Source organism: Ursus americanus, chromosome 12 (genome assembly GCF_024610735.1).
Source record: "Ursus americanus isolate L20-20 chromosome 12, mUrsAme1.1.p, whole genome shotgun sequence".
Classification (NCBI taxonomy): domain Eukaryota; kingdom Metazoa; phylum Chordata; class Mammalia; order Carnivora; family Ursidae; genus Ursus; species Ursus americanus.
The window spans coordinates 68,933,212-68,949,391 of NC_142138.1; the positions used below are offsets into that span (position 1 = coordinate 68,933,212).

At 37.2% G+C, this 16,180-nt stretch overlaps 1 protein-coding gene across 2 annotated transcripts in view; it reads left to right on the forward strand.

Moving 5' to 3' along the window:
- GPHRA (golgi pH regulator A) overlaps window positions 1–16,180 on the forward strand; it is a 56,851-nt gene that overhangs the window by 12,907 nt on the left and 27,764 nt on the right. For both annotated transcript variants that reach the window (XM_045776273.2, XM_045776274.2), the window contains exons 4-7: window positions 2,486–2,592; window positions 3,027–3,128; window positions 10,522–10,642; window positions 11,514–11,594. In XM_045776273.2, coding sequence (XP_045632229.1) covers window positions 2,486–2,592; window positions 3,027–3,128; window positions 10,522–10,642; window positions 11,514–11,594 — 411 coding nt within the window. The remainder of the gene's footprint in view (window positions 1–2,485; window positions 2,593–3,026; window positions 3,129–10,521; window positions 10,643–11,513; window positions 11,595–16,180) is intronic.

Here is a 16,180-nt window from a genome sequence, read left to right on the forward strand (position 1 = left end):
ATGTAACAGAAATATGAGCCTTGATCATGCATTATTTTGGTGCATTGACTTCATTCAGAATAGTTTTCAAAGAAGAATCTTGGCCCTAACAAAGAGTATTCTTTTGACACCTCTGAGCAGAAGTGGTGTGGTCTCCTATTCAAATATATAATCTTGTTAGGATCCTTAATTTTCTCAAGAGAATGTCATTTACTCTCAGCTCAGAAAAAAAGTTAAAATACATGTTCACTTTTAATTGGCAATATGGGTCACACTTGTCATTTCAAACCCACTGCCTCCCAATATCTTTTAGAAATTTAGCTGAAATACTAAGTACAGTTGCCCAGAGAATGTGCAGCTTATTTGTTTCTTTAGGTGCTCTAAAGTGGATTAATCCAGAAGAGTAAAAAGCTGTCAATAGATCTAGACTGAATGGTATTGGCTTTTGGTAGCATAGCTTTTAATGAATAGCTCTTTGTTTTATGATGCCTGCTGCCTGTATTGGGGGGGAAACGGACCACCCTCTGAAACTCATCCTGATATTTCTCTTGAAAGGATGTTGTTGAATACTTTAATTGCCTTCACATTTTCTTCTTTAAGAAATCTTTGGAGAAATTTCATTCTTGGTAATAATTCAGTAATAATAAATCAGTAATAATTATACTTCCTTGAAGCAATGGGTTTTCCTATAACACTATCACTTATTGAACTGATCAAATTTTCTATTTCACATCGACCATTAGAAACTTCAAGCTAAATTTATGATTCACTGATAATCAAGTTTCTAGAACTCTGTGGTGGGTATTTTCATAATAGTCATCAGACCTGGCCTACTTTTATACCTATCTTTCCCATGTTTTTCCTTTCTTTTCCTACTTTCTTACAGTTTATTTCATCATCCTTTATTTCATATATCCTCATAAGCCACTTAACCATTTAACTTTTTGAAACAAGGCCCAAGTATAAGTTTAAACAAAAGACACTATCAAGAAAGTGAACAGATTCCCCAAGAATGGGAAAAAAATTTTGTAAATTACTTACCTGATAAGAGACATCTATCTAGTATATATAAAGAACTCTTAATAGTTCAATAATAAAAAGCCAACACATTGAAAAATGAGTAAAGGATCTGACTAGGCATTCCTCCAAATAAGCTACGGATGGCCAGTAAGCACATGAAAAGATGCTTAGCATCATCAGCCATTTGCAGGGAAGTAGCAGTCAAAACCATGATGAGACACCACTTGATATCCCTCAGGAAGGTTGTAATCAAAAAGACAGTAACAAGTGTGGGCAAGGCTGTGGAGAATTTGGAACCCCCCTGTACTACTGGGGAGAATGTAAAACGATGCAGCCACTCTGGAAATAGTGGCAGTCCTCAAAAAATTGAATAGTTATCATGTGACCCAGCAGTTCCACTCCTGGGTACATACCTAAAGAGAAATGAAATATGTCCACACAAAAGTTTGTACCCAAATGTTCATAGCATCACTGTTTATAATAGCTTAAAAGTGAAACAATCCAAATATCCAGCAACTAATGAATGGATAAACAAAATCTATATCCATATCCATACAATTGAATGAATATTATTTAGCCATAAATAGGAATGAAGTGCCTTGAAAACATGCTAAGTGAAAGAAACCAGACATAAGGTAACATGTAATGTCCAGAATAGGCAAATCCGTAGAGACAGAAAGTAGATTGTTTCCCAGGGCTTGGGGCAATTAGGAGAGAAGAAGAGTTAATGGGAACAGTTCCACTATGGAGTGATGAAGTGTTCTAAAATGTATTGTGCAGATGTTTGCACAACTTTTTGAATATACTAAAACCATTGAACTGTACACCTTAAATGGGTGAATTATACCTCAGTAAAATTGTAATTAAAAAAAAAGTCCACGGTCAGGGGTTGGGCAAAATGGGTGAAAGGGAGTGGGAGATACAGGCTTCTAGTTATGGAATGCCTAAGTCATGGGAATAAAAGGCATAGCATCAAAAAAAAGTCCTAAAAATATTTTAATCAATTCATAAAATACAGTTTATAAGCAGTAATAAAAGTAGTCATGCAAATCAAATGTTTATATTGAAGATGCAAAAGAAATATTTAAGTCTTTATAGCACATTTACTATTTATAGCAATTACTATTAACATTTATTTTCTTTTAATGATGAGACTCGCAGTGGTAAATGAAACAATAGTCATTTTCTACCAGTAATAGTATATGTTGATATGTTATTATACACTGCCTATGAATATAACTAGAGCATTAACATTCTCATTTGAATAAGTAAAATTCTTAGGAAGTTAGGATGTTCATATATACTTTTCAGAACTCTATAATATATTCTTTAACCTCTGTAAAGAAGCAGGCAGTAACAGCCTACTTGACTAATTGGATGGGATATATTTGGTATTGAGTTCAAAGAGTAAAATTTAGAAGACTAAAGACAATGAAAGTTGCTGCCTTCTTCCCCTCCTAGTGATGTTCTTTGATATTTATTTCAGTTCCCGTTATTTTCACTGGAAAATGAACCTGTGTGTAATCCTTCTAATCCTGGTTTTCATGGTGCCTTTTTACATCGGCTATTTTATTGTGAGCAACATCCGACTATGTGAGTATTTGTAAACGTGAGTATTTTACCCTCTCATGTCAGCACATAGATTGAGATGAGGATTTGTGAGGCTTGAGGCTGGAGAGCTTCATTTCTATGTGACATTCAGTAGCAACTGTTGTTTGGGGATGCGTCACACACAGCATCTTAAAACGCGTGGCACAAAATCAATGTCGAATGATTAGGTAATTTGTGCTGCTACAGCTGTATTTCTTTTTGTACTGTAATATCTCCCTTAACTCAACCCACATCTTAAATTCAGCCAAATTCCTCTTACGGTGATTAGGATGCTTTCTCTAAAAACTGTATCATTCCATCACTCATTTGCCTGGTGAACAACCCAGCCCAATACTGGTATGATTCCCTATCTGTAAGTAGAGCAAGCTCTTTAACATAGCTCTGTTTAACCTTACAGTCTTTCTCTTCCTTCCTAGTGCATAAACAGCGTCTGCTCTTCTCCTGTCTCCTGTGGTTGACCTTCATGTACTTCTTCTGGAAACTAGGAGATCCGTTCCCCATTCTCAGCCCAAAACATGGTAAGTGTGTATGTGGTGGGGAGGGGGAAATAATTGTTTATCATTTTCTAATTTTGAAAAACAACTATTTTAAAACTTCTGATTGTGGGAAATATAGCAAGTTATTTCTGTAAAAACAGTCTGGTTTTAAACTGAATTTCCTTTCATCCTAGGAAATACCAAATACTGGCTTTGGAAACTACTTCTATGCTGTTAGAGCAAGAGTTTTTGACCTTAGGTTAGTGAATGAACTTCAAGAGAGTAAGGGGTGGGGAACATTGTCTTTAAATTTAAAATTCCTGATATTGTCTGCAGAATTATGGGGCAATATTTGTATGTATATTTGGAGCTAAAGTATCCACAGGCTTTTATTAGATTCCCAAAGGGGTCAATGACCCAAAAGATAAATGACCACTGCTCAAGTAATGATAAATATTGTCTTTAGGGAGTGTATGTATTTTAGGAAAGAGCAGTGACATAAAACAGCCAAAATTAATAGTTAAAGAAAAGCTTTCTAGGAATCAGTGTCTCTCCTTACACAAAAAAGTTCATTTTATTTTATTTTTTTATAATAATATTTTTTTATTATATTATGTTAGTCACCATACAGTACATCCCTAGAAAAAAATTCATTTTAAATACAAGAGCAGAGGCGCCTGGCCGGCTCAGTTGGTAGAGCATGCAACTCTTGATCTTGGGGTAATGAGTTCGAGCCCCACGTTGGGTATAGAGATTACATAAATAAATAAAAACTTAACAAAATCTTTTAATACAAGAGCAGATCATAAAGCCCTAATTTCTGTGCTAAAAACCATGAACAATGATCTGTCAGCTAAAAGTCCTTCCAGAACTACTTCAGAAATATATATGTGAATATATATATATATGCCACCTATAATGAATATATTGGCACTTTGATACTGGAGGTTTAAAAAAAAATACACATCTATTCATTTCACTGTCCTGCTGTATCAGGATTCTTATAGCAGAAAACAGAATCTACTCTAATTTAAAGCAGAAAGTGATTTATTTTAGGGTATTAGGGAGTTTATAGAATTTTTAGGGAAGCAAGATGTCAAACTTTTTTTTTTTTTAATTAATGATTTTTTATTATATTATGTTAGTCACCATACAGTACATCCCCGGTTTCTGATGTAAAGCTCGATGATTCATTAGTTGCGTATAACACCCAGTGCACCATGCAATACGTGCCCTCCTTACTACCCATCACCGGTCTATCCCATTCCCCCACCCCCCTCCCCTCTGAGACCCTCAGTTTGTTTCTCATAGTCCATAGTCTCTCATGTTTCATTCCCCCTTCTGATTACCCCCCCTTTCTTTATCCCTTTCTTCCCCTACCGATCTTCCTAGTTCTTATATTCCATAGATGAGAGAAATCATATGATAGTTGTCTTTCTCTGCTTGACTTATTTCACTTAGCATTATCTCCTCCAGTGCCGTCCATGTTGCAGCAAATGTTGAGAATTCGTTCTTTCTGATAGCTGAGTAATATTCCATTGTATATATGGACCACAACTTCTTAATCCAGTCATCTGTTGAAGGGCATCTCGGCTCCTTCCACGATTTAGCTATTGTGGACATTGCTGCTATGAACATTGGGGTGCATATGGCCCTTCTCTTCACTACGTCTGTATCTTTGGGGTAGCAAGATGTCAAACTTAAATGCTGCAGAGTGAAGAGTAACATTCAGTCATGCCACAGTAGTCAACTGGAGAAAACCCCACTGAAGTTGTCACTGCCACTGGGGACCTATGACATCAGGGATCAGATAGTAGGACTACTTCAGTGACCGCAGTCCCAAGTGCTGTCCACACTCCCATGTTATTCACTTCTGTATTTGAGGTATCACATGGGCATGTGAATCTGTACAACCTAGGTACATTCAGAACCTTAGTTTCAAGGAAATCTGGGAAAGAATATTTGGCTTTCCAGATTCTGTAATACAAGAAGACATGCTAGAAAGGTATTAGAATGAATGTTGAGTAGATCAGTGTCTAGAATCTACCATGAATCCATCTGTGTCTACTCCTTGCCTGTAGCAGGGATCTGGAAGAAAGAAGTTATGAGATTATGCTGCAGGAGGATCAGAGAAATTGCATGGTTTTAAAAAGCATATGCAGGGGCATCTGGGTGGCTCAGTAGGTTAAGTGTCTGCCTTCAGCTCAGATCAGGGTCCTGGCATCGAGCCCTGGGATCGGGCTCTCCCACTGCCCCCCACTCCCTCCCCTGCTTGTTCACATGGTCACTCTCTCTCATATAAATAAATAAAATCTTTAAAAAAAATAAATAACATATGCAATATCCTAACTATTTTTAAATTAGAAATAGCTACTTGGAAATTTCAGATAACATTTAAGAAGGTCAAAAAAGTTAAACACTAGGCTACCAAAAACATTCAAACTCTTAACATGACGTACAAGACCTTCCGTGGCCTGACTACTCTCTTTCTCTGTGTCCGTCCTCCAGTCCTACTGAATTACTTAAAGTTTCTAGAGCTGTTCTGTCAGTCAGGACATTCCTTCACCTCTTGTTTATTTAGAAAATGCCAATTCTTGCAATATTCAACTCTTATCAATTCCAGATTTTTCTGGCCATCATTAGAAGATATTAATTGCTCTCACCTCAGTGTACTTATATCACCTATAACTATTATAATGACTTGTTACCTTTTCTGACTTCATGAACTCACAAGCTCCCTGAGGACCCTGGGGTCAAAAACTATATCTTACTTGTCTTTCTATTCCCAGTGTCTAGCCTGGAACCTAGCACATAAATGTTTAATGCATGTTTATTGAATCAGTGAATTAAAAAAAACAATTTTGGTCTCTCCAAGGTAGTAGATGAGTTTAAGAATGTAACAGTCTGGATAGGAATTTAAGATTTGCTTATGTGAGTAGCATGCACATGTCCGTAGGGGGAAAGATTTGGAGTATAGAGGCCCTGACAATATAGCTCTCATGTAAACTTTCAGATAAGCCCAAGAGAGACAAATTCGTGATATCAGAAATGAGGGAACAAGAATTATAAAAAGACCCCAAGGCTGCTTACAATGATAGCACAAGCTGACATGCACCCCAAAGACAAGACTCTGATGTCTGTCTCCAGCTTTCTCCTTGTAAGCAGTCAGTTCACATGACCAGTGTAGCCAGACCGTGCCTGGGGGAAGATGAAGACCATCAAATCTTTTGTATCTTCGTCCTTTTTTCAAAATTCTGTGGAGATATCCTAAAGAAGACACTGGAGGGAAGAGCTAGGGAAATAGTTTCAGTTTTAGTCTTCCTTTGTGCTCCAGAAAATAAGCATTTTGGTTTTATGTTTGATGCCTAATTCATGTGACTAAGAGAAGTAAGTAGGAAGAAAAGTTTAGGCAATGGACAAGAAGCAGCCAGGCTTACCCTGCCATCTTAGAGCTTTTCTAGGACTGTCTCAATAACCAGTATGATTTATTACCGTGGAGACCACAAAAAGACTGTAAGACCCAATCTTTATCTATAATAAAAAGATGTCTGTGAAAGTACTCCTTGTGCAGTGCCTGAACCGAGGAAGGTTAGAAGGCATTCCATAGTGGGAAAGAGTAAGGGAGGCTAAGAAAGTATATGAAGTGTGACCAAAAAATAATAAAACTTAAAGTGTATGAAGCTAGAAGGAATCTGTGTAGCAAATGGCAACAGTGAGATGGTCTTCTGCCTGCCACTTCATCCATCTGACTTTGCACTTACTAGCCAGAAAACAAGTAAAGGTCATTAACTTCATTGAAATGCTAGGATAACGTAGATAATATCTTCAAAGTACTTTAGACCGGGGAAAGGTATTTAATAAAGGGACACCACCTTAAAGGGAATAAAAGTAGAGGGGACATTTTTCTGGTTTTTTATATTTAATAACCTGTATTAATCTCTTGGATTTTGTTGTTGTTGTTACTGGATAATTATATATCTACAGTCAATAAACACTTGCTGAACACCTTCCATGTGCCAGGCAGATCAATAAGATATGATTCCTTTCTAGAAAGAGGATGTAAAGAGGTTTGTGGGAAGTAGAATGAGCAGAATTTGGATGAGGATTTAGTCATTCATATAACAGTCCACAAATACTTTTTGAACACCTAGTTTTATTTTACATGCTGGAGATCCAACCATGAACGAAACAAACTTGGTTTCTGCCCTCCTGAAACTTACCCTCCACCAGGAAGGACTGAACAGTAAATATATAAACAAATAATTGCCAGTTGTGATCATTATCAAGGAGCAAACAGGTTACTGTGATAGACAACAGTGCAGATAAGGATGCCAAATTCGATGCGAATGGTTAGAGTCAGCTTTTATGAGGAGGTATTTAAACTGAGATTTAAAGGACAAGACCAAAGGCACAAGAGACATTATGTAAAGCCCTGAGGTATAAAAGACTGCTATATTCAAGGGGGAGCGAAAGACAGAATGGAGACTAGAGGTATAGATTTTTCTATTTTGGTGACTAGATAGTTGATGATGCCATTTTCTAGGATGGGCAATGCAGGAGAAGGTAGATAATTCGAACTCGGGATACGTTTTATTTGAGTTGCCTGTGCACATCCAAGTGGTGTTCAGCAGGGAGCTGGGGACACAAGTTGGCAACTTAGGAGAAAGGTATGGATTTATTAATCCTATGGAAGTAACTCCAGGAATCTAAAAAATTAGGCACCATCAGATAAACGTTATTAGATGAACCTGGGGAAACTGGCAAGATCACACATGGAAAATGTACAGAGTGAAGTGAAAGAGGATTCTGGCTCATTCTGAGCAGAGAAAGACCAAGAAAATAACAACTAGAGAAGTAAAAGGGATAATTGAGGTAAACGGTATAAAAGCCAAGAAAGGAAAATGATTTCAAATAGCAATGATTCAGGCGCCTGGCTAGCTTAGTCGGTAGAGCATGAGACTCCTAAATAGCAATGATTCAGTGTCATCAAAGATCAAATAAAGCATGGATTGGAAAATGTCATTGAATTTTCCATCAGAAGAAAATGCGTGACCATATTATAGTAATGGTTAAGAGCATAAGTGGTAGAAGTACACTGCTTGTGTTTGAATCCTAACTGTGCCACTTACCAGCTGTGTGGCCTTGATTAAGTTACTTACCCTCTCAGTGCTTCTGTTTCCTCATCTGTAAGATGAGGCTTTCGCTGATACCTGTCTCACAGGGCCGTCATGAGGAGTAGATGAGCTCATACTGCTTCAGACAGTGCCTGCTATGTAGCAGGCGCTTGATGAGTTTTGCTGTACTATTGCCATTACAATTATTAGTGAAAGCAGTTTTCTTCAGGTCGGAGCATGGAATGAAAGCTGAATTGCAGCCAGTTGAAGAGTAAATGGAGGTGAAGAAGAGGGGATAGTAAGTGTAAGTTCCTTTCGAAAAGTTTGGGTATTAAGGGGGAAATAGAGGATTGGCAACTAGAGGTAAACTCAAGGCTAAGGACAGACTTGCTTAGGAAGGAGACTTGAAACTGAAGGAAAAGAACCAGCAAAGGAAGAAAGATTGAAGACAAGAGACAGGACAGGTGATGGGACAAGATTCTGGAGGAAGTAGAAAGGAAGTAAGATCAAAGCACCAGTAGAGAAGCCTTATCTTTGGACACTTTCTTGTTCTAGGGGGACAAGTTGGGAAGATGATTGCAGATGTGGATATAGCAGAGTGAAAGGAGTAGATGTCTAATAACTTCTGTAATAAGGGCATTAGCTAAGGAGAGCAAGGATTGGGAAAATGAATTAAAGATTTTCTGCTGGGTGGGGGTGGTGTGGCACCTGGTGGCTCAGTCAGATAAGTGTCCAACTCTTGATTTTGGCTCAGGTCATGATCTCAGGGTTGTGAAATCAAATCCCATGTCAGGCTTCACACTCAGCAGGGAGTATGCTCGAGGTTCTGTCTCTCCCTCTCCCACCGCCCCTCCCCACCCTATGCTCATGCTCTCTCTCTAAAATAAAAAAAATTTTAAAGATTTAATTAATTTATTTGAGAGAGATGGAGCAGAAGCAGGGGTGAGGGGTGGGGGAGGAAGAGCAAAGAGGGAAGGAGAAGCAGACTCCCCACTGAGTAGGGAACCCAACATGGGGCTGGATCCAGGACCCCAAGATCACAACCTGAACCATAGGCAGATGCTTAACTGACAGAGTCCCCCAGGTGCCCCTAAAATAATTTTTTTTTTAAGATATATCTGCTAAGGGGAGTGGGAAGAGATGGCTGACCAAGGGCAAGAAAAGGATTTCTCAGTAGTGCCATAAGCTCTGTTAAGACTAGAGACCATAAACCTGTAATGGCACCATTATCCCAATGCATTCTAGCTGTTTCAGCAGCTCAGGCATGGGCACAGGGAAGACGGAGTGTTAGATTGATCCAAGATTGGGAGTTTTCAGGATCAGCGCTGAAGAAGGAGCAGAGTCCTAACGAGAGAGGTTGAAGCAAGTAAACTTGGAGTTCAGGCTCAGTGAAGAAGGAAATGGAAGGTAGGAAAAAGCAAAAGACTATAGAGACCAGAGGTCACAAAGAGCTCTAAAATAGTATAGTGGAAACACAGGAGCAGGAGGACCGGAATATTGGAATTTCAGTTTCAAAGCTAACCAAATTCCTGAATGGCAGCTCTGGTGTTAGGTCAGAGTGGATAATGCTGAAGTGGATTCCATCCTAGAAATAGAAAGTGAAAACAAAACTCGTTTTGTCCTGCGATTCCAAACTTCCTGGCTTATTCTTCAGCATCGCTTTCCCTCATTTATCCCAAATATCAACACATTTATTTTAACTACATTTTCAGCATTCTCAAATAATCAGAAACAATTGATAATTAGAATACAGCTGATAATCTAAAACTCTCATATCTGCCTTTAAAATACTCATTCATGTATAAATTCAGCTTGTCCGTTAGATGTCTTATGTGTATATTGACAAAAATGAATAAGACATAAGCTCATAAGACCTAAAGAGCTTATTATGACCTAAGGGGGAAATGTATATATTGATGGTAAGTATAGTGGAAAGTGTAACCTGGTATTTATACTTTTCCAGCAGATTTACTTTACTAATATTTTTTTGCCAAAGCTTTAACTAAAAGTAGTTTGCTTTGTTAGAGTTCACACTACCTTGAGTAAACAAAAAGTATGATTTGCAAATATTATTTTAATATTACCATTGCCTAGCAATAGAGATGATTCTGGAAACGTATGGGATAGGAGGAAAATCAATAGACTTTTATACATTTATTATGGAAGAGCTACATATTGATAATTAAATTTAATTTTAAATTTAATATTGATAATTAAAATTTGGCTTAAGTTGTATGTAATGGTTGATGTTTTCTGTGATGCTTCCTCTTGCAGTGCAAGCATCTTTATCACCTGACATTAAGGTGCTTTGATGTTTTTAGGGATTTTGTCCATAGAACAGCTCATCAGCCGGGTAGGTGTGATTGGTGTGACTCTCATGGCTCTCCTCTCTGGATTTGGTGCTGTCAACTGCCCATACACTTACATGTCCTACTTCCTCAGGTAAAAAGAACCTTGTCTCTTTTTTTTCCTATTACTTCACGAATATATATGTTCTATCATGCCATCATCATTAATACTTAAATATTAGATCTGTGACACTGGCTTTTTATTCTTTCCCTTGTCCTTATGGACATGTCCTAGTAATCTCTCCAAATATAAGTCTTATCACTTATATTGTTTGCTCTTTGTTTGTCCTACATTCACTTATTTTTAAAATGGTTATTTCGGGGCGCCTGAGTGGCTCAGTTGGTTGAGCGTCCAGCTCTTGATTTCGGCTCAGGTCATGATCTCAAGGTCGTGAGATTGAGATTGAGCTCCACATCGGGCTCTGCACTGAGCAGGGAGTATGCTTGAGATCCTCCCTCTCCCCCTTCCTCTGCCACTCCCCCTGCTTATAGGCATGCACGCACTCACTCTCTCTCTCTAAAATAAATAAATCTTTTTAAAAAATGGTTATTTCAGTCAAATTCTCTTTACTTCCTCTTATACTTTTTAAAGGCACATTTCTCATGGACAGCAATGTGCTAATCCCTACTTCAGTAAATCAGTTCCTCCTAAAAGTGGAATGGTAGAAGACTATGCCAAGTTGCAAGAGTGCTTCCGCATACATCATAAATGTCACTGGATCAAAGCTAAGAAAGCCGATAAGAGAGCCAGTTACCTTCTACTGCCCTGAGACTGCAAAACTTTTAGCTATAAAAAATGACAGCAAAAGTATTTTTGCTTTTTATAGTCATTTTAATATTCTCTAGAAAAAGTTCCTTGAATTACTGGGTAACAACTAAAGTTTAGGTGTTTCTCCAGCTGCCTTCTATTTATTATGCCCAAGGATGGGCTCCCAAAACATTGCTAACCGTTGTGCTTATTATAGAAATGTGACTGATGCAGATATTCTAGCCCTGGAACGACGACTGCTCCAAACCATGGATATGATCATCAGCAAAAAGAAAAGGTAAGATATCAGCACATTAAAAACCTTGTACTCTTAGAATTTCTCAACAAGAAAATGTGACTATGAATTGGGGCTAATAGGGAATTTTATCTTATTCGTTTTTATAATAAATTAAAGCACCATCAAAGACTTAGTGTCTAGTCTTGCATGAAAGAAATTTTCAAATTCCGTTTATTTCCTGACTTTAGATAAATTCTCTTGAGATAAACTGTTAGTATAACGTTTACATTTGAAGGTATTCTGCACTCGATGCTTTAAAAGTTATTGTCCTACATTTTTATAAACATTTGTATGCCTGATTATTTCAATCTTTTCAACTTCCTTTTCTCCAGCTACTTTGAAAAATCCTTTAAGTCTTCTGGCTGTTGTCATTTTTATCATTTAATAAGTACTTTTACAATGTATGCTTTTAAAGTGGCATTCTTAGAAATCTGTATCAGGTGGGTTACAGTCTAGGCTGTAGACTCAGACTGTCTGAATTTGAATCCTTGGCCCACAATTCACAGTGTGGCCTTGAGGCGTTACTTTCTGTTCTTGGTTTCCTCATCTGTAAAATGGAAATAATGAATTGACATGTAGCACTCTTGGAACAGAGAACCATAAAGAGCTAAAGAAAACTATTGAACTTACTAATAATAGTCTCTGGAGGACAATGATTAGGTTTTAGTGCTTTGTCTTCATTTATTCATTCATATATTTTCATTCTCTTAATAATTATAGGAAGCCTAGTTTATGCTAGGTACTGTACTAAATGCTGAACTCAATACAGATAGAATGAGGAATAAGATAAGTTTCTGGGATACTGGGTGGCTCAGTTGGTTACGCATCTCTCCTCGGCTCAGGTCTCTATCCCAGAGTCCTGGGATCGAGCCCTGAGTCATCAGGCTCCCTGCTTGGTGGGGAGCCTACTTCTCCCTTTGCCCCTGCCCCCCCAGCCACTTGTGTTCTCTCTTGTGTGAGCTCCCTCTCTCTCTGTGTGTATCAAATAAATAAATAAAATCTTTTTTAAAAAAAGATAATAAGTGACTGTCTTCATGAAGCTTCATGAAGACAGTCTACTGTCTTTTTTAAAGTTCTATTACCCAAATAAAAACAGTGACATAGAGGTTTTAAATTGCCTGAGTGTTTCTGCGTTCATGTTTTGTCTTTCAACATTTTTCTATAATGAGACCCATAGTCAGGTCAGAGAAGGCTTAATGTAAGAGATAACAATAGACTTTAGAATGATAAAGAGGGCCAGATTTACCAGCTCATTATTTGTCTCCATTTCTGTACATCTGTACTAGGGTATTGATAGTAGATACACATGTTGTATATACATTTATTCTTTGCATTTTGTTCACATTCATTCTGTACAGTTTATTTTACATAAAAATGCGAATGTAGATTTAAAAAAATAACAGTAAAAGCAACCTTATTCAATATTGAAAGATAATTATAAAGGAATAATGGATAAATAATTATAAAGGAACCCTATTTTGGTTCCCGTGATTGTTCTCCCGTTTACTGGATTTCTTTCATTCATATGGGGAAATGAAAGTAATGACCCGTGTCAAGTGCGGATGTACATTTTTTTTTAAGATTTTATTTGAAAGAGAGAGAGCATGTGTGTGCATGTGGGCGCGGGTGGGGGTGGGCAGAGGCCAGAGGGAGAGGGAGAAGGAGGCTCCCAGCTGAGCAGAGAGCCCCACGTGGGCACAATCCCAGGACCCTGAGATCATGACCTGAACGGAAGGTACGCTTAACCAACTAAGCCGCTGTTTTCCACAGTCAATGCACCAGTTTACATTCCCACCCATAGTGCACGAGGCTTCCCTTTTCTTCCACATCCTTGCCAACACTTGTTATTCTTGTCTTTTTTTATTGTAGCCATTCTGACTGGCATGAGGTGATATCTCATTGTGGTTTTGATTTGCATTTCCCTGATGAGTGATGTTGAGCGTCTTTTCGTGTGTCTGTTAGCCATCTGCATGTCTTCTTTAGAAAAATGTTTATTTAGGTCCTCTGCCCACTTTTAATCAGATTATTTGTCTTTTTGATGTTGAGTTGTATAAGTTCTTTATATATTTTGGATATTAACCCCTTATTGGATACATCATTTGCAAATATCTTCTGCCATTCAGTAGGTTGTCTTTTTGTTTTATTGGTTTCCATCTCTGTGCAGAAGCTTTCTCTTTTGATGTTGTCCCAATAGTTTATTCTTGCTTTTGTTTCCCTCAACAGAGGAGACATATTTTTTGGACAGTTTGAGGAGAATAGTTATTAACTCTTCTTTGTGTTTGGTAGAATTCACCTGTGATTCCATCTGATCTTAGACTTTTGCTTATTGGGAGTTTTTGATTACTGATTCAATTTTGTTGCTAGTAGTTGGTCTGTTCAGATTTTCTATTTCTTCCTGATTCTGTTTTGGAAGATTGTATGTTTCTAGGAACTTATCCATTTCTTCTAGGTTGTCCAGTTTGTTGGCATATAATTTTTTGTAGTAGTCTCTCATAATTCTTTGTATTTCTGTGGTGTCAGTTGTTGTTTCTTCTCTTTTATCTCTGGTTTTATTTGGGTCCTGTCTCTCTCTCTTTCTTTTTTTTTCATGATGAATGTGACTAAAGGTTTATCAATTTTGTTACCTTTTTAAAGAACCAACTCTTGGTTTCATTGATCTATTTTCTGTTTTTAGAGTCTATTTCATTAATTTCTTCCTGGTCTTTATTATTTCCTTCCTTCTACTAAGCTTGGGCTTTGTTTTCTTTCTCTAGTTCATTTAGGTATAAGGTTAAAGTGTTTGAGACTTTTCTTATTTCTTGAGATAGGCCTATATTGCTATAAATTTCCCTCTTAGAACTGCTTTTGTTACGTCCAGAAGATTTGGGATGATTGTTTTTCCACTTTGATTTGTCTCTATGTGTTTTTTATTTCCTCTCTGATCTCTTCATTGACCTATCGGTTGGTTAGTAGCCTCCATGTGTTTGTGTTTTTAACAGTTACTTGTGATTGATATCTTGTTTCATACCATTACAGTCAGAAAAGATGCATGTTATGATTTCAGTCTTTTCTAAATTTATTGAGATTTGTTTTATGGCCCACATGTGATCCATCCTGGAGAATGTTCCTTGTCCACTTGAAAAGAATGTGTATTTAGCTGTTTTGGGGTGGAATGTTCTGTATGTATCTATTAAGTCCATCTAGTCTAGTTCAGAGATGCTGTTTCCTTATTGATTTTTGGCCTGGATATTCCATTCATTCATGTAAGTGGGGTGTTAAAGTTCTCTACTATGATTGTTATTACTGTCAATTTCTCCATTTATGTCTGTTAACATTTGCATTATGTCTTTAGATGCTCCAGTGTTGTGTGCAAAGATATTTACAGTTGTTATATCCTCTTGTTGGATTGCTTTCTTTATCATTACATATTGCCCTTTTGTGTCGCTTGTTAAAGTCTTTGTTATAGAGTCTGCTTTGTCTGCTAAGTACTGCTACCCTGCCTTCCCCCCCACCCCCCACTTTAATTTGCATGGTATATGTTTTTGAGCCCTTCACTTTCAGTCTGTATGTATCTGGGTCAGAAGTGAGCCTCTTGTAGGCAGCATACAGATGGGTCTTTTTTTTTTTTTATGCATTCATTCATTCTATGTCTTTTGATTAGAGCATTTAGACCATTTACATTTTAAAGTAATTATTGATAGGTATGAACTTATTTCCATTTTGTTCATTGTTTTCTGGCTGTTTTTGTAGTTCTTCTGTTCCTTCTCTTGCTGTTTTCTCTTGCGATTGATGACTTTCTTTAGTGTATGTTTGGCTTTCTTTCTCTTTTTTTTTTGGTTATCCATTATACATTTTGGTTTTGTTGTTACCATGAAGTTCATATATAATATCCTAAGTATGTAGCAGTCTTTATTAAGTTGATGGTCACTTAAGTTCAAACACATTCTAAAAGAACTTTTTTTTACCCCCCCCATTTTGTGTATATGTTGTCATGTTTTGTATCTTTTTATAGATATAAAGATATATAGATATAAAGATAGATAGATATGTATATACATATATATATGTACATAAGTGTGTATACTTTTATATCATCATTTTCTTCTACTTAGAGCCTTCTCTTTTCACTTAATGAAGTGCCTTTAACATTTTGTCTAAGGCCAGTTTAGTGGAAATGAACTCCTTTAACTTTTTATGTCTGGGAAACTCTCTCCTCCTGTTCTGAATGATAACCTTGCCAGGTAGAGTATTCTTGCATGTAGGTTTTTTTCCTTTCAGCACGTTGAATATATTATACCATTTCTTTTTGTTCTGCAGAGTTTCTGCTGGAAAATCAGCTGATAGCCTTATGGGGTTGTATATAACTATTTGCTTCTTGCTTCTTTTAAGGGTCTCTTTAAAAGTTGACGTTTTAATTACAATGTGTCATGATGTGGACCCCCTCGGGTTCATCTTGTTTGGAACTCTTTGCTTCCTGGGCCAGGATGTCTGTTTTCTTCCCTAGAGTAGGGAAGTTTTCTGCTATTTCTTTAAATAAATTTTCTGCCCCTTTCTCTCTCTCTCCTTCTGGGACCCCTATAATGTGAGTGTTTGTTTGCTTGATGTTG